This window comes from Trichosurus vulpecula, chromosome 1, assembly GCF_011100635.1.
Source record: "Trichosurus vulpecula isolate mTriVul1 chromosome 1, mTriVul1.pri, whole genome shotgun sequence".
NCBI lineage: Eukaryota > Metazoa > Chordata > Mammalia > Diprotodontia > Phalangeridae > Trichosurus > Trichosurus vulpecula.
This window is the reverse complement of record NC_050573.1, coordinates 377,177,646-377,200,993: the sequence shown is the minus strand read 5'-3', so window position 1 is coordinate 377,200,993 and position 23,348 is coordinate 377,177,646. Positions and strand designations below refer to the sequence as shown.

At 41.4% G+C, this 23,348-nt stretch overlaps 1 protein-coding gene across 1 annotated transcript in view; it reads right to left on the bottom strand.

Annotated features, from left to right (window-relative positions):
- SIGLEC15 (sialic acid binding Ig like lectin 15) overlaps positions 1-23,348 on the bottom strand; it is a 29,227-nt gene that overhangs the window by 5,790 nt on the left and 89 nt on the right. The window contains exon 2 of the mRNA XM_036746141.1: positions 6,928-7,311. Coding sequence (XP_036602036.1) covers positions 6,928-7,311 — 384 coding nt within the window. The remainder of the gene's footprint in view (positions 1-6,927; positions 7,312-23,348) is intronic.

The window sequence follows — 23,348 nt, the reverse complement described above, 5'->3', positions numbered from 1 at the left end:
AATTAGAAGGAAAGCAGAAAACTGGGATGAAATTTTTACAGAAAATATCTCTGATAAAACCCACATTTTTTAAATAAATAGAGAAGTGAACCAAACTTACAAGAACACAAGTCATTTCCCAATTGATAAAAGGTCAAAGGATATGAACAGGCAGTTTTCAGACATAGAAATCAAAGCTATCTATAGTCATGTGAAAAAATGCTCTAAATCACTATTGATAAGAGAAATGCAAATCAAAACAAGTTGGAGTTACCACCTCACACCTATCAAATTGGCTACTATGAAAACAAAGGAAAATGATAAATGTTGGAGTGGATATGGGAAAACTGGGACATTAATTCACTGATCCAACCATTCTAGAGAGCAAATTGCAACTATGCCCACAGGGCTATAAAACTATGCATACCTTTTGATCCAGCAATACTACTGCTAGGTCTGTATCCTCAAGAGATAAAAGGAAAAGGAAAGGAACCTATTTGTACAAAAATATTTATAGCAGCTCTTTTTTATGGTGTCTAAGAATTGGAAATATAGGAGATGCCTATCAATTGGAGAATGGTTGAACACGTTGTGGTATATAATTGTAATGGGATATTATTGTGCAATTAGAAAAGAGAAGCAGGACTATTTCAGAAAAACCTGGAAAGACTTACATGAACTGATGCAAAGTGAAGTGAGCAGAACCAGGAGAGAACATTGTACATAGTAACTGCGATATTGTATGATGAAGAACTATGAATGATTTAGCTATTCTCAGCAATACAACGATGTAAGACAATCCCAAAAGACTCATGAGGAAAAGTGCCATCTATCTCCAGAGAAAGGACTGATGTCTGAATACAGACTGAAGCATATTGCTTTTCTTTCTTTCTTCCTCCCTTCCTTCCTTCCTTTCTTCCTTCCTTCCTTCCTTCTTTCCTTCCTTCCTTCCTTCCTTCCTTCCTTCCTTCCTTCCTTCCTTCCTTCCTTCTTTTCCTTCTTTCTTTCTGTCTTTGTTTCTTGTTTGCATCTTCTTGCATAAAATGACTAACATGGAAATATTTTACATGATTGCACATGTATGACCTATGTCTCAGAGAAAGGGTGCAGGGTGGGAAAGGAGGGAGGGGTAGAATTTGAAATTTAAAACTTTTTATAAAATGACAACAAATGTTAAAAATTGTTTTTGCATGTAATTGGAGGGAAAATAATTTTTTTTAAATTGCTGTGAGAGAAAGTACAATGAAAAAGTGACCAGGAAGCTGTGGTTCATTGACTGAATGGGAAACTGGTGATTACTGGTGATTAACAGTTGTATTCTGCAGCATTATAGTGGTATTCCCCCAGGCCAACCTGAATACATGTTAACAGGTTCAGAGTTAACCTTTTCTAACCCCAATGTATACACATCTTCCATTTAAATGATAATTTAAAAAATGCAGCCAATTAGGAGCTAAAGGTGAAGTATGGTAATATGTGTTATCTTTTTGTATTTAATCATTCTACTGGGAATAGGAGCAGCTATAAAAGGAAAGGAAGGAGGGAGATATGAACCTAGATTTCTTCTTTCTAAATTTGAGATCCTCCATACATGTGGGCGCGTTTATGTGGGTCTCTCTATGTGTGCAAGTTTAGATATATATATATTATGCATTATAAATATCAAAGTATAATTTTTATATGATTTTGGAAAAGCCACTGTACTTCTCTGAGGTCTCAGTTTCCTTATCTGTAAAACAAGAGGCTTATATTAGATTACCTCTAAGAGACCTTCTAGTTCTGAAGTTCTTTTTCCTAGTTTCTATATGTTAAGCATGGGTCACCAATTTTTTCAGTGTATTAGAAAATAATAAAATATACAAGATGAAAGTTCCAAATCTTTGATGATTCAGAAGGCACTTCAGGCTCTCCCAGGCTCTCAGGTTCACTATGATGAACATGAGGTAGTGCAGTTTGTTAGGAAGAGTATTGTACTTTGAGTCAGGAAGCCTAGGTTAAATTTCAGGGTTTTCCATTGACAATCTGTATCAGTAGAAAGGATTGTAGTAGCTCAAAAGAAATGTGAGATGCACATATCTAGAGACATAGCCACTCTAAATGTGAACATTTGGACTATTTGTGCCTGACCTGTGGTAAAACCTTCTGAGCTCATATTGTTCTGATCAGCCACAGCTGGACCCACTGTACTTTGACCCCAACATAATGATGTCATTTTGTTTCTCTTTGAGAATGAAGGACAATAATCAACCACAATCTTAGTTCAGCATCTTTTCTGGTAATAACCTTCTAATGATTCTCTCCTGGAGTCTCTTCCCTTCTTTCAGCCTAACTTTTACATAGCCACTGGAGTAATCTTCCTAAGGCCCTATTCTGATCAAATTCTGCTCTAATTAGAAACTCTTAGTAGTTTATTTTTGTCTTTTGAAAAAAAATTTCCTTATACTCCACAATCTGGGTCTAACTCATTTTTCCATTCTTGGAATGAGAGAGAGAGAGAGAGACAGAGAGAGAGAGAGAGAGAGAGAGAGAGAGAGAGAGAGACAGAGACAGAGACAGAGACAGAGACAGAGATAGGAGGGGAAGGGGAAGAGGAAAAGGAAGAGAGGAGGAGGAAGGAGACGTTGTAGAGAGGCCTACAATACAACCACACATAAGTGGCAGGACATGGATGATGATCCAGCAAAAGAGAGTGGGAAGGACTGCTTAACATGTAGGAGCAGAACCAGCAGCTTCACAGGAAGGAGAGAGCATTCAAGAGGAGGAGTTGGTCAACAGTGCCAAATGAACTGAGAAGAGACAATTGGATTTAGCAATTAATGGATCACTGACAATCTTTGAGAGAACATTTTCAGTTGAGTCATGAGTTAGGAAGCTAAACAGCAAGGGTGTTGAAAAGTGAGGGAGAGGAGACAATGGACCTAGACATTTTTTCTCCTCAGAATTTGACTTAAAAGGAGGAAAGATTTCCAACTATCTTGAAGGGATGGCAGGGTCAAAGGGAAGGGTTTTTAAGGATGAAGAAGAGTTAGACATGTTTATAGGTAGCAGAGAAGGAGCCACTATATTGGGAGAGACTGAAAATCAAAGAAAAGGAGGGAATGATTACAGGGACAAGCTAACAGAAGAAGGAAGAGGGTTTGGAATCGAGGGCACAAGTAGAGGGGTTGCCTTAGAAAGAGATCTCCTCAGAGCTTGGAGCAAACGAGAAGGGGTATAGATTAGGGGAGAAGAAGGAGTTCAGGATGACTAGCCTCAGTAATATATGAATTGAGGTCCTCAGCTCAGAGGAGGGGAAGAGATGGAGGCTTGAGAAGGTTTGGAATAGATGTTATCGGGGTTATGATAGAATCATGCTGTTTCAGTCATGTTTAATTCTTCATGACTCCATTTGTCATTCGGGGTTTTCTTGGTAAAGATACTAGAATGTTTGTCATTTCCTTTTCTAGTTCATTTTATATATGAGGAACGGAGAAAAACAGAGTTAAGTGACTTGCCCAGGGTCACATAACTAATAAGTGTCTGAGGCCAGATTTGAACTTGGGAAGATGTCTTCCTGACTTCAGGCCCAACATTCTATACCCTGAGCCATCTAGCTGCCCTCAAGGATTTCTTTGCTGCAGTGATGTTCCTGCTTGGGATTATATGACATAAATTTGTAGTAGGCATAGTTATCTCTGTTGGCTGGCAAAATTCTAAAATGTATTAACAAAGGAATGGTTGGTGAACATCTACAAAAGGAATCAATGATCTCAAAGAGACAGCATGACTTCATCAAGAGCTGTTCATGTCAGACTAACCTCTTTTTGGGTGACAGGATTTCTAAATTGGAGATCAAGGGATATCAATAAATTGAGATTACCTAGATTTTAGGAAACATTTGACAGTCTCATGCTCTTCCTGAGGAAAGACGGAGATATGTGGTCTAGATGATAGGACCTTTAGGTAGATTCAGAAATAGCTGAATAACTAGACCCAAAGAGGAGTCATTAATAGTTCAAGGTCAAATTCAACTCCAGTGGAGCACCAGGGGCTTGGTCTTATGCTTTAATGTTTCTCTCAGTGATACCTTAGTCAAAAATAAAAGTGTATTAAAAGCCTATTATATGCCAGGCACTCTTTTATAAGCTGGGGGTACAAAGAAAGGCAAAAGACAGTCCCTGCCCTCAAGGTGCTCACAATCTAATGGGGGGAGGGATAATGTGTAAACAAATATATACAGCCCATGTATATACATATTATATAGGATAAATAGAAAATAATCAACAGGGGGAAGGCACTAGAATGAAAGGGTATCAGGAAAGCTTTCCTAAAGAAGATGAGATTTTGGTTGGGACTTGAAGAAAGTTGGGGAAGCCAATAGGCATAGAGGAGGAGGGAGAGCATTTCAGCCATAGGGGACACTAGTGATAATGATGCCCAGAATTGGAAGACAAAGTGTCTTGTGCCAAGGAACAACAAGGAATCCAGTGTCATTGGGTTGTAGAATATGGGGGGGTCAGGGAACAGGGTGTAAGGTGTAAGAAGACTGGAAAGGTAGATGGCAGGATTTGAAGGACTTTGAACACCAGTGGATTTTATATATGGCCCTGGGGGTGATAGGGAGCCACTAGACTTTATTGAGGGTGGGAGGGTAACACAGTCAGACTTTCACTTTAGGAAGATCACTTTTGATAGCTCAGTGGAAGGTAGACTGGAGTGGGGAGAAAATTGAGGCAGGGAGATCAATCAATAGGGTATTGTAATAGTCCAGGCATGAGGCAATTAGGGCCTGTACAAGGGTAGTAGAAGTGTCAGAGGAGATAAAGGGGAGAGATGTTATAAAGGTAAAATTGACAGGCCTTGGCAACAAATTGGATATGAGGGGGTGAGAGATTGAGAAATGGTGGGTGACACCTAGGTTGTGAGCCTGGGGGGCTAGGAGGATAGTGGTGCCCTCAATACTGGCATGCTTCCAAAATTTGTAGATGATGCAATCTGAGAGGGAGAGCTAATGCCACTGCATGACATATTCAGTATTCAAAAAGATCTTGACAGGTTAGAACTCTGGGCTAATTTGAATAAGATAACATTTAATAGGGAAAAATCCACTTTACAAGTGCAAGGCGAGAGAGGCATGGATAGATGGAAGTTATTCAGAAATAGAGGGTATGGGGAGGTGGAGTTAGTGCTTAGGGGCCTGAAAGCTGAATTTGAGTCAATACTATGATACAGCAGCCCAAGGAAACTAATATGATCTGTGTTGTGTGAAGAGCGGAATGAGGAAATGATAGTCCTGCTATCTGGAGTACTCTGGTCAGTACTGGGCATCTTCTTTTAGGAAGGATACATATAAATTAGAGAGAGTTCAAGGGGTAACCACTTTGACAAAGGGCCTTGAATTAATGCCATTTGGTGATTGGTTGGAAGAACCAGGGATTTTTAGCCCGTAGGAAAAAAAGATTCAGGGAGGACATTATAAGGCATTCAAGTTTTTGATGGAATGATGGGCTTTCTCCTAGAAGAGGGACTTGTCCCATTTGCTTCTGGAAAGCCAAACCAACAACAGTGATAGATTCAAAGAGTAGAAATCACAAAAAGAAAAATTTTGGCTTGCTGGATGGAACAGCTTTCTAACTTAAAGCCTCTAAAAGCAGACCGGGCTAGCTGGGGAAGTAGTAGGCTCCCGCTTCCTGGAGCTCTGTGTTGTAGAGTAGAGGGGTCAGACTCTGGTCAGGGGCCCCAAGTGGACCTCAGAACTCCTGCAAATTTCCTGAGGGTGGCTGAACCACATTAAAATGTAAAGGGAGAATGTTTAACAAATATATTAACAAATATAGTACAATATAGATAATGTTAATTTGTGGTTTTCTAAGTTCAATATGCAGCCCCCTATTTGATACTACTGTTGTAGAGGGACTTTGAAGGGATGGGTATGGGTAGATTAGATGTCCTCTGAGGTCTCTTTCAGTTATGAAATTCTATAATTCTGATGTTTGGAGAGAAAAAGGGGCATTCAGAAAGTCACACAGTTACTAAATATTAGATTTGAACCCATATTTTCTGTCTCCAAATCCATTGCTAGTTTCTATTACACTATACTATCATTTAGTATTTAGTATGGTATCATTTAATATTGTATTGATAATTTAACATTGATAATTTAGTGATTATCTTTTTAGTATGAGGAGTGTAGGATCATAGGATCATAGATTTAAATCAAGAAGTGACTTTAGGGACCATCTAATACAACCCTCTCATTACAAGGATGATGAAACTGAAACCAGAGAAGTTAAACGCCTTGCCCAAGTCACACAGGTGGGAAGTGAAAGAACCAGCATTTGACCCCCATGTTCTTTGACCCTAAATTCAGCATGCTTTGAATGGTCTTACTCTGGTCTCCACCCCTCCCCAAACATAAGCTCCTCTAGGTCAGTGACAAATGTCCTTTTTATCTCCTTCTAAATATTCAACCAGGGTTTATTAAGCACCCCACTTTGTGCAAGGTACTGGACTAAGAGATACTGCCATCAGAAGGAGACTTATGGGTTTGGCACAAATGCCTCTATGGCTGTGGGCAAGTCATCCTCTTGTGTCCCAGTTCTATCATCTGAAAAATAAGGGGGTTGGACTAAGTCCGGGTTTCTTAACATGGTGTCCATGACCTTAAAACAAATATTTTGATAAGTGAATTTCAATTTAATTAATTTCCTTTGTAATACTATATATTTTATTTTATATATCCTAAAATCTTCTTCTGGGCAGGAGCCCATAGGCTTCACTGACAAAGGAGCTCATGTCATAAAAAAGGTTAAGAATCCCTGGACTAAATAATAAGACCCTTCCACCTTGGAGTCTAAGGCCATCTCCCCAACCACAAACATGAGTTGTAGGACAGGAGGCGCTGCCCAGAATGAGGCCTAGAGTATCCTAGAGCTCAGTAAGGGTGTGTGAACTGAATGCTTGTCTCACCAGTCACGTGGAGCCGAATTCCATTCCTGCTCTCATAGCGGTCATGGATGTCTCCAGCAAATTCTACCCGGCAGAAGTACCGGTTGCTATCAGCCCAGGTCAAATTGTCAACCTTGATGGAGATGTTGTTGTGTCTTGGGTTGCCAAGCAGTTTGTACTTGCCCTTGTAGCTGACAGCGGTCTGGCAATGGTCACTGGAACTGTGTACCACGCAGCGGAAGACCTGGCTCCCGTTGTAGGGCTCCCGGATCCTCCAGATTACTGTGATCATGCCATCGTAATACTTGTGGGGGTGGGTGAAGGTGCAGAGCAGTACAGCTCCCCCACCGGCTTCCCCTGTCACGTCTGATGGAACCTGCATGGACCATTTGTGGGATGGGACACCTAAGAGAGAAATGCTGGCATCAGTTTTCTCAAAGTAACAGGGTTTAAAGGGGCATTTCGGGGCAGGTGACTACTGTTCAGGCAAAATTGTTCTTGGGGGAAGTTTGCATTCAGAGTGCTAAGCTTCTCTTTCCTGTACTTTTGCCTATTGCCCAAGAATACCTTTTTCTATTCTCACCCTTCTTTCCAGGCACCCTCTGCTCTCCTTCCTGTCTTCCCTCATCAAACTGCTCCAGAGAAGGGCTTGAGTATCAGTCCTTTATAGTTCAATGAGAACACAAGTCACAGTGTGGCCTGGATGTCGGATCATGAAATTTGGAAATGGAATGGATGGTAAAAATCAGGGCCCAGAAAAGGCCAGGAACTCCTGGAATTACTGGATTAGTGAAGTTCCTTTCCACTTTAAAGTGAGAATTTTATAAATGGGTAAACTAGCCTGGACAGGATTTGCACTCCAACCTCAACCCTCAGTTCTCAGGGAGATTGACCCTATAAGCCTGGTTCTTCATTGACCATGGAAAAGCTTACTTTCCTCTTAAAAGATTTTCAAGTAGGAGTCAGCAGAGGGGTGTGTGTGTATGTGTGTGTGTGTGTGTGTGTGTACATGGGTGGGAGGACTGGGGAGCCTCCCTAGGATCATGCCCTATAGGCAACTGCCTGCTCTGCTTGCCTGTAAGGCAAGGGCAGAGGTAGATAGTCAGGAGACTACCTAGACTTACAATTTTTTTTTAATTTTATCATTTTTATTTAATATTTTAGTTTTCAACACTGATTTCTACAAGATTTTGAATTACAAATTTTCTCCCCGTTTCTACCCTCCCCCCATTCCAAGATGGCATATATTCTGATTGCTTTGTTCCCCAGTCAGCCCTCCCTTCTGTCACCCCACTCCACCCCCCCAACCCCTTTCCCCTTACTTTCTTGTAGGGCAGGATAGATTTCTATGCCCATTTCCTATATATCTTGTTTCCCAGCTGCATGCAAAAACAACGTTTTTTTTGTTTGAGCATCTGCTTTTAAAACTTTGAGTTCCAAGTTCTCTCCCATCTTCCCTTCTCACCCACCCTCCCTAGGAAGGCAAGTAATTCGACATAGGTCACACATGTATCATTATGTAAAACCCTTCCACAATACTCATGTTGTAAAAGGCTAACTGTATTTCCTTCCATCCTATCCTGTCCCCATTTATTCAATTTTCTCCCTTGACCCTGTCCCTTTCCAAAAGTGATTGCTTTTGCTTACCTCCTCCCCCTATCTGCCCTCCCTCCTATCATCCCCCTTTTTTTATCCCCTTCCCCTTACTTTCCTGGGGAGTAAGATACCCAATCGAGTGTATATGTTATTCCCTCCTCAAGTCAAATCCGATGAGAGCAAGATTCACTCATTCCCCCTCACTTGCCCCCTCTTCCCTTCCAACAGAACTGCTTTTTCTTGCCACTTCTTTGCGAGATAATTTACCTCATTCTATCTCTCCCTTTCTCCTTCTCCAAATATATTCCTCTCTCCCCCCTTAATTTTATTTTGTTTTTTTAGATATCATCCCTTCATATTCAACTCACTTTGTGCCCTCTGTCTATATATATGTATATTCCCTTCAACTACCCTAATGCCGAGAAAAGTCTCATGAATTACATACATCATCTTTCCATGTAGGAATGTAAACAAAACAGTTCAACTTTAGTAAGTCCCTTGTGATTTCTCTTTCTTGTTTACCTTTTCATGCTTCTCCTGATTCTTGTTTTTTAAAGTCAAATTTTCTATTCAGCTCTTGTCTTTTCATTGTGAAAGCTTGAAAGTCCTCTATTTTGTTGAAAATCCATATTTTGCCTTGGAGCATGATACTCAGTTTCACTGGGTAGATGATTCTTGGTTTTAATTCTAGCTCCTTTGACCTCTGGAATATCATATTCCAAACCCTTTGATCCCTTAATGTAGAAGCTGCTAGATCTTGTATTATTCTGATTGTGTTTCCACAGTATTCAAACTGTTTCTTTCTGGATGCCTGCAGTATTTTCTCCTTGACCTGGGATCTCTGGAATTTGGCGACAATATTCCTAGGAGTTTTCTTTTTGGGATCTTTTTCAAGAGGCAATAGGTGGATTCTTTCAATTTCTATTTTACCCCCTGGTTCTAGAATATCAGGGCAGTTTTCCTTGAGAAGTTCTTGAAAGATGATGTCTAGGCTCTTTTTTGATCATGGCTTTCAGGTAGTCCAATAATTTTTAAATTATCTCTCCTGGATCTATTCTCCAGGTCAGTGGTTTTTCCAATGAGATATTTCACATTGTCTTTCAGTTTTTCATTCCTTTGATTCTGTTTTATGATATCTTGATTTCTCATAAAGTCACTAGCTTCCACTTGCTCCAGTCTAATTTTTAAGGTGGTATTTTCTTCAGTGGTCTTTTGGACCTCCTTTTCCATTTGACTAATTCTGCCTTTCAAGGCATTCTTCTCTTCATTGGCTTTTTGGAGCTCTTTTACCATTTGGGTTAGTCTATTTTTTAAGGTGTTATTTTCTTCAGTATTTTTTTGGGTCTCCTTTAGCAAGTCATTGACTTGTTTTTCATGGTTTTCTCACATCACTCTCTCTTCCCAATTTTTTCTCAAATTCTCTTACTTGCTTTTCCAACTCCTTTTTGAGCTCTTCCATGGCCTGAGGCCAATTCATATTTTTTCTTGGAGGCTTTTGATGTAGGCTCTTTGACTTTGTTGACTTCTTCTGGCTGTATGTTTTGATCTTCTTTGTCACCAAAAAAGGAATCTAGAGTTTGAGTTTGAGTCTGAGTTCATTTTTGCTGCCTGTTCATGTTCCCAGCCAACTACTTGACCCTTGAGCTTTTTTTCAGGGTATGACTGCTTATAGAGTGGAGAGTACTTTGTCCCAAGCTTTAGGGTCTGAGCATTGCTGTTTTCAGAGCTACTTCTACTCCACCATCAGCACAGGCTCTGTCACAGCAGTGATCCTCCTCCTCTAAGAACCACCAACCAGGACCTCAATCCAGATCTTAGCAGGGCACAGCAAGAGAACCTGCCTCTGTGCCCACAAAGTGCTCCTTGAACTACTGCTCCGATCTGCTGCTAGATTCCTCCCACCATGTGAGCCAGGACTTGGGAAGCAGCTGACACTGGAGCTCTGGAAGCAGCCTCAGGAGCTTCCTGCTGCTGCCACCACCACCACTGCACCACCTCTGCCACCCCCAGGGATGAGGCTGGACCACTCTCACCTCGATCCTGCAGTTTCCTACTAACCTACTCTTTGGCGTTTGTGGGTTGAGAAGTCTGGTAACTGCCACAGCTCAATGATTCATGGCCCTAAGTCCTGTTCCAGCCAGCTGACTCCTGGTCTGGTCTGTCCTGGCAAGGCCCACCACTGGGCTGTGCTCTGCTCCCTGCACTGTGCAATAGACCCTTTCCAGCAACCATCCAGGCTCTCCTGTGCTAGAGACCTGCTTCCCTCTGCTATTTCATGGGTTCCGTAGCTCTAGAATTTGTTCAGTGCCATTTTTTACAGGAGTTTGGAGGGATTTGGGGGAGAGCTTAAGCAAGTTCCTGCTTTCCAGCCACCATCTTGGCTCTGCCTAAACTTATAATTTGATGCATAATCTTGAGCAAGTCATAGAATTTCTTTGTGACCCAGTTTCCCCATCCCTCACTTCATCTTCAAGCATCTGTGATTGTTTTTTCCATCAGTGAGCATGGTATCAATCTCCTTCATTGATATAGATTGCAGTCTTCTGCTCATGTAATACACATACATGCATACACACACATGTACGTGTACACCCTTAGCAAACAATTTCATCATTTAAAAAATCAGGTTGGGATCCATGATTTAATTTTCGTAGGAAATTTCCTCCATTCATGTAGTGTGGCAATTCTTCTGTAAATGGTAGTCTTAGAGAGTTGACTGTGTCACTTAGAGATTGTTCCTTTCTTAGGTTTATACAGCCAATATGTGTGAGTGTCAGGACTCAAACCCGGGCTTTCATGACCCTGAGACTGTCTCTCTATCCACTATATTACACCGCCTCTCATTCACTACTATAGCCCCCACCCCCACCCCAATTCATCAGTTGGTGGATGACCTTCTAGAGATGAATGAGCCAGATTCTACTTAGCTACTTAGGCTGGTCCTTGGATGACAAACAGTCCCTGACTCAGCCCCAACTCCAAGTCTTTCTAGTTTGAGTCCATTAGCCAAGCTTTATTTCCCCTCCATTTCAATGCAGCAAACATTTATTGAGCACCTAATTAATTTATGCCAGGTACTGTGCTAGCCACTAAAGATAGAAAGACAAAAACAAAATGGCCACTGCCCTGAAGGAGATTACATTTTCTCTAAGTTTTATATGAGACTTATGGAGTCACCAAGGAGTTGAATTGTGTTGAGGTGAAGTGAAAGTCCTCCCCTTTGGATTTGCTGCACAGGTGAGATGGAGCTTTATCCTAGGAGTTTCATTCAACGGCCTGCTTCATGAAGCCATGTCTGCCTCATCTGAAATAGCCAGAGCATGCTTGATCGAGCTTCTTTGGCTGAGCCTTCTAGAATGGACGTCAATGACATCACAGAAAAGGGTTTTGGGGGAGGTCTTCTCTCTCTGACGGGGACAGAACCTGAGCTGGTCTGCATATAAAGCAGCTAACACATTGGGAAGCTCTTTACTGCTATGTTGCTAATGAACTCAAAGTTGCAAATGAGCCTTTTTCTCATGACTGCAGTTTTTGCCTTCTCTCTCTACTCCCAGAAACCCATCTTGCAAATGGGTGCCTTTACTAGGCATGGGCTTTGCAGGTTCTTTACTAGATACTCCGTTAGGATAAGAAGGGACCAGCCAGGTCTGGAATGCAGGCATCTGCATCAGAAGGAACTATAGGGGAAGTAGGGAAAGCTAAGAAGGGGGAGACATTTAACAAATGAGAAGGAAATTCTCACCCTGCCCAGCCAAGACAGTCACAGACCCAAGAAAATCTCAGAGATTACCTTATCAAGCAGGAATCTTTTTTTCCCTTCCTCTCAGATGGCAACAAAACCTTTTTATGGACAATCCAGTGATGGGGAGGCCACCACTTTATCAAGGTAACCCATTCCACTGGTAGACAGCTCAGACTATTAGAAAGTCTGTCCTTTTATTTAGATAAAACCTTACATCTTCGGATGAAACCTCCATACTATTTCCCTCCATCAAGTTTTTCCCTCTAGAGTAGGGTTCTTAAGCTTTTGTATGACGTGGACCCCTTGAGAGTCTGGTGAAACCTAAGTATCATTCTCAGAATAATGTTTGTCATCTATGTTCATAATTGAAGGAAGTGATATATAAAGTTATAGATAAAGATATATAGATATAATTAGTTTTCTGTCCAAGTTCACCGACCCTTTGAAACCTAAACATGGACTCTAGATTAAGAACCTCTAGAGGAGGTTCAGACCTTCAAATACCTTAAGACAGCAATCTTATCTCCCTCCTTCCCCACTCCTGCCTTCTGCCTAAACATCTCCAGCTGTTTCTCATATGACATGGTCCCCATCATCCTGTTGCCTTCTTTTAGACGTGATCTATTTTGTTATTGTTCCTCCTAAAATTCAGCATCTCAGAAGCTTTTATAGGTGAGATTCTTGTAGTCTTTTACAACTAGGATGACTCCCCATCAAAGGTTCTGGGTCCCACTGCTGGTCCCCTTGCCCCCAGGATGAACATGATCACTGTTTTCAAGTATCTGAAATGTTGTACCATGGAATAGTAAGGAAAACTATTCTATTTTGTGTGTGTGGGGGTGGGGGGGGTGGAAGGCAGGGCAATTGGCGTTAAGTGACTTGCCCAAGGTTTCACAGCTAGTGTGTCAAATGTCTAAGGCTGGATTTGAACTCAGGTCCTCCTGACTCCAGGGTTGGTGCTCTACTTACTGCACCACCTAGCTCCCCCCAAGGAGAAATATTCTATTTGACTCCAGCAGGTAGACCTGGGACCAAGGAGTCAAAGTTATAGGGAAAGTTTAATCCAAGAAAGAAATCTGTATAGAAAAAACACAGTCCTTGACTAGGTTTCTGTGTGTACCTGGATATGGAACAGAGAGACCATTTCATCAAGTGTAATAAACTTTGCCCCTTTGCTATTGGGGTGAGGGTTGGCTTCCTGTTTACATAACAAACCATGCCCAAGTAGGCGTAGACCTTGACTCCCTCTTACACATGGATGTTCTGGGGAATGTATCTAGGGAAATCAAACCTAAAGCATGCCTTCAATGGTTCTTGGATTGAAAAATCAAAGCAGGAAGAGCTTAGGGGCCAAAAACATTTGGTTTGGCCCAACTCAATGCTTCCCAATTCCCTAGTGACATTTATGGTTTGCATTGCTCTCTCATCCAGAAGACGGATCTCACCCACTCCCTTTTTCATCTTTCTTCCAGTCCAGCTCTCCCTGCTCAAGGCACAAACTACATGGAGTCCTCCAGGGTCCTCCCCTCCCACCTGTGCCTGAAGCCTTTCCAGATTGTGTACCTTTGCTAAACTAATCTGCAGGAATGTATTAATGCACTGTTCTAATGTGACTGGGAGGGGAGTTGGGAGGGGCTGGGCCGGCTCGAGGTTCCTTGTCTCCCTTGCTTTTTCCTAGTCAGTTTATGGTGCCTTGGTTGCCTACTATGGGATGTGACTATGAACAAGTAAGTATGGGCTTGTTATTTCTTATTATGGGCTTGGCACTGTGCTGGACACTATGAGGCTGATAGAAGAGGTAGAGAAGATAAGGCTCTTGCCCTTAGGAAGCTGACAGTCCAGTTGGGCAAACAAAGCTAAGGCACGTGGAATGAAGGGAAATCTCAGATCTTTGAAGTCTTGAGGTAGGAGTGCTGCACTTTGGAGTTTGTTACTCTTATCTTGCTCAGTCAATCTTTGTCCTTGCTGATTTGGTTCTTTGGTGAAAGATCAGTGTGCACCAGCTGCTTCCAGCCAAAGATCACCCCCAGAAATATCTATCCAGAAGCTTGCTTGAACTCAATTTTTAGATCAGGTCGTCTAGCCTGGAGATTGGTTGTGTGGCACTGACATGGGGAAGTACTGTTCTGTAGAAGGAGCAATGGTCTGGGAGCCTGGAGAGCTGCCTTCTAGTTGCCATTCTGTCATTGCCTAAACTGTGTGGTCATGGGAAAGTCATTAAAGCCCAGTTTCCTTATCTGTAAAATGAGAAGACTGGATTGGAAGATCTTAAAGACCCCTTCCAGCTATGAGCATGTGATTTTATGGCTAAATGACATGCTCCCTCTAGCTCGAGAAATACTATTCATGTCTTTCCAATGCCTTCAATTTAATTCAACATTGAGTCCTCCATGAATGGTTATTGAATTGATCACTTTTCTCTGGAGAAACTCCAGCTGGTCAATGGGGCAGGCCCTTTGACTATATGGGTTCCATCTATACATCACATTTTACTCTCCTTTGCATTTTTTTCTGGATTATAAGGGGGTTCTGACTTTGAATTAATATCTTCTACTTCTGTGTTTCCCTTTGAGGGGGCCACAGCAAGCCTAGGAGAAGGGCCAAGAAGTAGTTGCTGCTATCGTAGCCAAAATATTCCCTCTCCTCCTCTGGTGGTGACTGGAAAGGAGAGGGATTGGTTATAATTATTTTGGGAATGTTGGAAGTAGAAAGAGTGCAGGGGCATATGACAAGAGGTGGTGAGAGTTGGCCAAGGTACCAAGAGTGCTCGAGACTGGAAGGAGGGTGAGCAGTGGTAGTGAGTGCATTGGCACAAGAACAGAGAAAAAGTATGTAGGGCCACGTGAAGCCCAGGTGCTATCAAAATGACAGCTCCATGGTGTTTGCTTTGGATCACTTGTTCCTGTGGTTATTGAAGTGTATGTGGGCAGTGTCCACCAGCATGTGCCCCTTAGAAGGCTTTATGCCTTGGCTGATGGGAGTGCCTATCAGCATAAATCAAATGATGGTCATAGAAGCAAAGCTTTAGAGCTAGAAGAGACCTTAGAAATCATCTAGCTTTGTCCCCTAGTTTAACCCATGAGGAAAATGAGGCTCAAAGTCTTGCCCAAAACCCCTCAGGTAGTAAGTGGAAACACCAGGATTTGAATTCATGTCTGGCTCAAATTCAATACTCTAAAGCTGTAAGATCTTATTCCCTACAAATTAGATCCAGCACAGTTTTATCTGAAATATGGGCATAATGGAGGGGCCTCCAAGTTTCTGTTCCCGAAAAAGAGTGAGTGGGACAGCTTAATAAAGCTGGGAAAAGGCTGGGCATACAGTAGGTGGTCAATGAGTACTATATGAATAGAATATAAGCTTCTAGAGGGCAGGAACTCTTTGGTTTCTATCTGTGTCTTCCCAGTACTTAGCACAGTACCGGGGTGCACAAAGTGGATGCTTAATCATATTGGTTTAGTTGAGTTGAATGGAATTAAATTGAGGGCTCCTTCAGATGCTTACAATTCAAGTCCTGGATCGAATACTTTCTAGTTATGTGCCCTTGGGCAAATCACTTTAGTCTCTGGCCTTAATTCCCTCATATGTAAGGGATGCATATAGTGGGGCAGCTGATGGCTCAGTGGTTAGAGCTCTGGGCCTGGAGTCAGGAAGACTTGAGTTCAAATTTGGCCCATGATACTTACCTGAGACCCTAGACAAATCAATTCACCCTGTTTACCTCAGTTTCCTCATCTGTAAAATGACCTGGAGAAGGAAATAGATGGCAAACCACTCCACTATCTTTGCCAAGAAAACCCTAAATGGGGTCACAAAAAGTTGGACACAACTGAAAAACAACCACAAAGGGATACAGACAGGAAGCATGATTTCATTGGATCAGAGGACTTTTAGGTAAGGAAACTTTTTTTTACTAATGCAATTCTCTGCAATTTAGAGTCTTAGAGTGCTGCTTAGAGAACTTAGAAATTAAGTGACTTGTCCAGAGTCATCCAGCTATTATGTGTCAGAGGAGGGGCTTGATCTCAGGTCTCCCTGGCTTGGAAAGCAGCCCTCTACCCATTGCAATAAAGCTGCTAATAAGGCTGTATATGTAAAATCAAGCTAATTGTACTTTATCTCTCTCACAGGGCTACTGTAAGAAAAGCACATTATAAATATGAGTTATTATGGTAGAGCAGGGGTGGGGAGCCCAGGGCCTTGAGGCCACAGGCAGCTTTTTAGGTCTTCAAGTGTGGCCCTTTCAAAGACCTTTTCAAAGGGCTGCATTTGAGGACCTAGAGGGCCATCTGTGGCCTCAAGGCCACAGGTTCCCTGCCTCTGTGTTGAATGTCAGAGTGGAAGGGAATTCTAGCATTCATTGAAAATAACTCCTTCCTTTTACAGGAGGAGAAAATGAGGCCCAGACAGGTGATATGACTTGCTTAAGGTCACACTGTTAGTGGCAAAGTGACTGCTAGAACACAGGTCTCCTGCCTCCTGGCCCAGGGTTCTGTCTATTTTAAGTAATTTGTCTTACCTGGATCTAATCATAGAAAAGGGGCCAAAGAATAGGTGTTAAACTAAGTGTTAATGTTTGGTGATCCTTTTATGATGTATAAATTAGTCCCTGTAGTGAATCAAAGGGAAGATTTATTTTAAAAAAAAAATACTTATTATGGCATCATAGGATAATGATCTAGACCTGGAACCTCAGGGGTCAACTATTCCAACTTCCTTATTTTCCAGTTGAGGAAAATGAGGCCCAGGGACACTAAGTGATTTACCCAAGGTTGGATTAAGAACAATAGGTCATACTTCTGGATGGACTTTAGAAGTCAATTCAGGAACTTTAGGAAACAGAATCATAGAGGAACCCAGCTCCTGATTAGAGGAGTAGAAGACATGGAGCTTTTGGAGAAATGGAAGCTATAAAAAGCCATGTGGAGACTGGAATCATACGAAGAGGTAACAACCATAAAGAAAAGGGCCAGGACTCTGGGAGTGAGGTTACTTGGGTCACTTATACAGGGATGTTGGGACAGAAGTTGCATTACTCAATTGCAAACTCCCAGGTAGTAATCCTATGTTTCCTTTCTCCCTTTGAGCTCCTTCATGAGAGCCTGAAACCTTTTTCTCTGGGCAGGGAAAAAACCTGCCTACCTTTTTTTTTTAACCTTTTCAAATACTTTTAACTTATTAACCAACACTATTTGCTAGTGGCAGGTAGTTAATGGGAATATAGTTGGGAAGAGGCAACTGAGGGGAAAAGATACCTAGAGAAGAGATAGAGATAGATAGTTGCAACATTAAAGTATTTTGCCAGATGTGCTGTCTATGGCTGGGGGCTCAGAGCTAACAAAAAGAGGAAGAGAATTTTGATCTTTTGATATTACTCTTCAGAGTGGTAAAGGAGTATTTATACTGAGAAACATCTGAGCAACTACTCAGTAGTAGGACAGTAGTAGAAGGACAAGTAGTAGTGACTGAATAACCCTGATCACCACACCAGCCCCTTAGCACTGCTGCCCTAGTATATCAAGCTGCTTTACAACTTGATAATTAGCTGGGATCAGGACCCACAGCCAGGACTAACCAGAAAAGGAAGGAGAAATGGAGATGGGAGCCAAGGAATATATGTAGGCAGGCAGCGGGGAGAAGAGATAAATTTAAAACACAGAGGGCCACCCAACAGGGTGCCGGGTGATATTATTATTATCTCACATTTGTATAGTTCTTGAAAACAGTTTACACACATTATCTCATTTGGACCTAACAATAATTCTGTACAGTAGATGCTGTTATCATCACTGCCACTTTGTAGATAAGGAAACTGAGTCTCAGGGAGGTTAAGAGACTTACAGTTAGGGATTCAATATCATCTCTTTATGGCTTCAAATCCAGTACTCAATGCATCATGCCTCCAGAATTAGGCAACGTGAGGGTTCTGAGGATCTCTGAAAGAAGAGGTGGCAGTGTGCCATATTGAAGACACACTTCTAATTCATTTTTTTGCCAAGACCCAAGCCATATTGCTAGGCTTTCTGCTGCTTGAATGGTATTACATTATTGTCATTTTGTGAGGCTTGATAGTTAATCACTTAATTTCAGATTTTGCCTTTCACAGAACCAGCACAGACACATTAACATGAGTCCATGGGGAGACCTCAAGCTGAGCCTTTCTTGCTAGAAAGCATCCACTGGAAGCCAGTTGCCAAAACCAGCTAAGCTCCCATACTGATAGATGAATGGGGGCCAGGGATAGGGAGGGAGTGTGGAAAGCTCTGTTCCTCCTCACTACAGTGTAGTGGTAAAGTGCTAACCTAGTTGGGAAAGTCACCATGTCTTTGGAGACTCAGCTTCCTCTTCTGTAAAATCAGGGTTATAAAATTCTCATAACCTCTGCCTTTGGGATTGTTTTGAAGAAAATTCTTTGTAAGTCTTAAACTCAATAGGAATGGGAGTTATCAGCTGACTTTTCTGGAAATCTCAAAGCTAAGGCAAAGTTGTAGTTTTAGTGGAAAATGTCCACTGGTAGGAAGAAAGGATCAAGTTGGTTGTGTCTATTCTTAGCTGTGGCTTTGTGTCCTACAGTGTTTCCGTGTTACTCTGGACACATGGTTCAGGCATGTGCAGTTTTGAAGCTGTGTGTGGTTAAAGCATTTTTTTGACCACTTATTCTGTATACTGCTGAAGCTGCCACTTTCTGACTGACTCATGTCAGCTGACACCTGGGAAAGAAAACACACACAAACAACTAATCCAGATTTTAGGCTTTCCAGAAACAGTGCTATTTCTGGATTGTAGACTCTCAGAGAGAGTTGAGCGCTTGAGGGACCAAGTCATCTGTCCCCCAGTCTCCAAACATAAGCAAACTTAAATGATCTGAGTTCCAACACTTGTTAGAAGTGTGACCTTGGGCAGATTAGCTAAACTATCCAAGTATTGTTTTCCTTGCTTGTCAAATGGCAACAGTAATCATACCTTAATGCATTTGATGAGCAGAGAGTGCTTTGTAGATCTTAAAGCAGGAATATACACACATCATTATAACATATTAAAAGTATTATATCCAGTTGTAAAACATTTGCACCTCGAAGGGTTGTTATGCAAAAGAACTTAACAAATCTTAAAACAGTATATAAATTATGCATGTGTAATATATTAGAATATAACATAACTAATAAGCATATATGCAAAATATATATACATATGTTTATATTCATACATACTAAAGTTTTAAGCTACAAAGATTAAAACCACACTAAGACTTACATATGAGGCAGCATGGTATAAATGGATAGGACTGGCCTTGGAGCCAGGAAATACTGGGTTCCAGTCTAGCCTCTGATACACAGTGGTTGTCTGACCCCGGGTAAATCATTTAATCTGTCAGAGATAACTTGTACTAGTAGAGGAAATCTTTTATTTAGAGCTCCCTTCATCAGTGAAAATAAAGGGCAGGGGTCAGCTAGGTGCAGTGAGTAGAGCACCAGCCCAAGAGTCAGGAGGACCTGAGTTCAAATCTGGCCTCAGATACTTGACACACTTACTAGGGGTGTGACTTTGGGCAAGTCACTTAATCCCAATTGCCCTGCCTTCTTCCCTCCAAAAAAAAAAAAGAAAGAAAAAAAAAGGGCAGGCACCTTTCCTCACCTCCCTAACTCTCTCTCTATACACATACATACATACATGCATATACATATATCTATACATGTGTGTATGTAAACATATGTTTAAATGTATGTGTGTATATGTATGTATAAGAAAGAGAGGAGGGAGAAGATAGACATACATACATACGCATTTACTTGTGATTTCTTTGTTATAGGGAACTCCTGATGGAGAAACTAACAATTCTGATTGGCAATTACCCTATAATTTAGAATCTTAGACAGCAGCCAGGGGCACTCAGAGGTTAAGAGAATTACCCAGAGTCACCTAACCCCATATGGATCAGAAGTGGGATTTGAACCCAGGGCTTCCTAATTCAGAGATATACACATACTCTCTTCACCACTCCCCCTCCCCCCGCATTTACATCGTGCTTTAAGATTCACAAAGTTCTTTTTTTTTTTTAGAACCACTCTGCCGGTGTTCTATAGCTGGGGATAATACATTTATCCTAGTGTAGCAATAATATTAGAGGCATCTCTAAATAGTGGTTAGACAGCCTGAGTTTCACTAACTCCTTTGTGACCTGGGTCATTTCAGCTTGACTCATCCAGTATTTCTAGTTATATCTAAGCAGCGTCCTGCCCTAAGTGGTGGTGTGAACAATAGAGACATCTGTTATTGTGACCCTGACTTCAAGGAGGTTACAGAATGATTGGTGGATACAAGATAAATGTATGAGGCATTAAATGGTGAATGATTTAAATATAGAACATAAATAACAGAAAAGATGTAACGAAGCAATATGTCATTCACCTGAGTAGGTGGCATAAAGCAAGGCTTCCCAACCACTTGTTCATGGCTGGGTCCATGGCAAATTTTCTGTTGGCATGTAAAAGATCCTTTTTAAAAAAGCCTCTAAGTGCCAGCCTAATCAGTTCTTTTTGCCTTTTTTCCTGCATCTTCTTCTTCCCTTCACCTTTCTTTTCCATGGTTCCCAGTTACTACTTCTTAAGCCTCAGAGGCCTGCATTCCGGAAGCTGTGGCTGTTCAGGGCACAGGGGTCCAAGCTAGAGAATGTTATGGGTATCTATTTAGGCTGAGAAACAGTGAGCTAGACAACGATCACTATACTATAGGAAATCAGAGAAAGGACCACTTCAAGAACCATCCATAAAGTAGTGCAGTGGAGAGAAAAAATTGGGGTAGGAATTAGATGACTTTTGCAATTTGATTCCCATCTCTGCCTCTGTGTGACCTTGGGGAAATTATTCCCACTCTCTGGATCTCAGTTTCCTCACCTGTAAAAGGAGAGTTGATAGGCTAATAGACCTTGAGCTGGAATAAACTCTATAGGCCTTTAAATCCAACCCCCTCATTTTATAGCGGAGAAGACTAAAGTGGGGGTAAGTGACATACAGATAGTAAGTGTCAGAGGCAGGATTTGAACTCAAGTCCTCTGACTCTAGAACAATTTTCTTGTTGGACTTGATGATTGCTAAGGTCCTTTATAGCTTTAACATTCTAAGAATCTTTAAATCAATAGAATGTGGTACTAGAGGTAGTAGTCTTCTCTGGAGAGAGAGACCTCTTATGAAAGACTGCAGGAAGCATATGTAGCTGTCTCTTTCCTCACCTCATTAGTGACTTACTACATCTCATGGACTGATAGACGACAAATTCCTGTTGTTACTGTTGAGTCATTTCAGTTGTGTCTGACTCTTCGTGACCCTGTTTGGGTTTTTTTGGCAAAGATACTGGAGTGGTTTGCCAATTCCTTCTCTAGATCATTTTATAGATGGGGAACCTGAGACAAAGAGGGTAAGGTGATTTGCCCAGAGTGACACAGCTAGTGAGTGTCAGGCCTAGTTTGAATTCAGATCTTCCTGACTCCAGACCCAGTGGCCCAGAGTCCACTGTGGCCACTAGTTGCCTACAAACACTTGCACTACAAATACAAATGTCCTGGAGAACTCGGCCAATAAACTGTACTTAAACAGAACTATTATCACAGACTGAATTGTTACCCACCATCCCCTACACTAGGGCTGGGGAACCTGTGTCCTCGAGGCCACACATGGCCTTCTAGGTCTTTGGGTGAGCAGCCTTTTGATTGAGTCCAAGTTTTACAGAACAAGTCCTTTTATTAAGGGGATTTGTTCTGTGAAGTCTGGATTCAGTCAAAGGGCCGCGCTTGAGGACCTAGAGGGCCACGTGTGGCCTCGAGGTCATAGGTTCCCCACCCCTGGTTTAGACTAACATTGATCCATAAAATCTTAATAGATGTTGTCATGTCAATTACTTACAATTTCTAACCTACAGGAAACAAATAGCTTTCAAAATATAGAGAATTAGCAGAGAAGATGCAAAACATGTATCAGCACTGGTTTCCTGTGTTATATCAGCTCTGTTGCCCTGTTTGCTACTGGGTGTGCCAGTGATGCTCATAGTGAGCCACAGAAGACGGTTTTTTTCCACATTTATTTATTTTATTTTAAATTTATGGAATAAAACCAACATTTCCATAGCATAGTATGATAAAAAGATGATTGCACATGAAACTTCAAATCTATCATGTACCACTTGCTATTCCTCTAAAATATATAATAAAGTTATCATGTAAATTCCTCTTTTTTCTTTTTCTCTCCCCCACCCCTACCCTAGACATGGCTGCCATTAGAAACAAATATGTATATATATATATATACATACATAGTTTAAGATCTGGTACTGCTAAACAGAAGATGCTTTGGATAGCCTAACACTTTTATTTAACTACCAAAAGCAGTTATTTCATCCACTTATGAAACAGACCATAAACTACTGAATATAAAAAGATAACAGCAGAACAGTAACTTATCCCAGGACCATTTCTCTTTGAGTCTCATGAAAAAAAGACAAGAAGAATGAGATAATATTATTTTATATTCAGCATTTTTAACTTTTTAAAAGTTTCATATTCATGATGTCTATTTCCCTTATAATGTCAAGTAGGATTGTGGCATCATAGGCTCTAGAGCTAGAAAGCACCTTTGAGACATCTGGTCTAAGCCTCCTGTTTTATAGATGAGGAAACTGAGCCCCCCCCCCCCCCGCCCCCAGAAGTGAAGTGACAGACAGCAAGTAGTAGAGTTGGGATTTATACCCAGGTCCTCTGACTCCAAATCCTGAGCTCTTTCCATCGAACCATTTTGCCTGTTCGATAGATAAGGCAATGGATATGTAGAAAGCTGAAATAACTTGGTGAAAATTAGGAGTAGAACATCAGATTGTGTGTTGACTTGGGGAAGAGGGAAGGGAGGGAGAGAAGGAAAAAAACTGGAACTTAAAATCCTATAAAGGGAATGTTGAAAGCTAGCTTTGTAATTGGAAAAAATAAAATACTATTAAGTGGAAAAAAACTAATAGTAGAGCCAGAGTTAGGTCCCAGGTCTCCTGATTCTCAGTTCAGTGTGTTTTACTAGCGTCCCTACTTGTTACTTGTCATCCCTATGGACCTGAAGTTGAGATA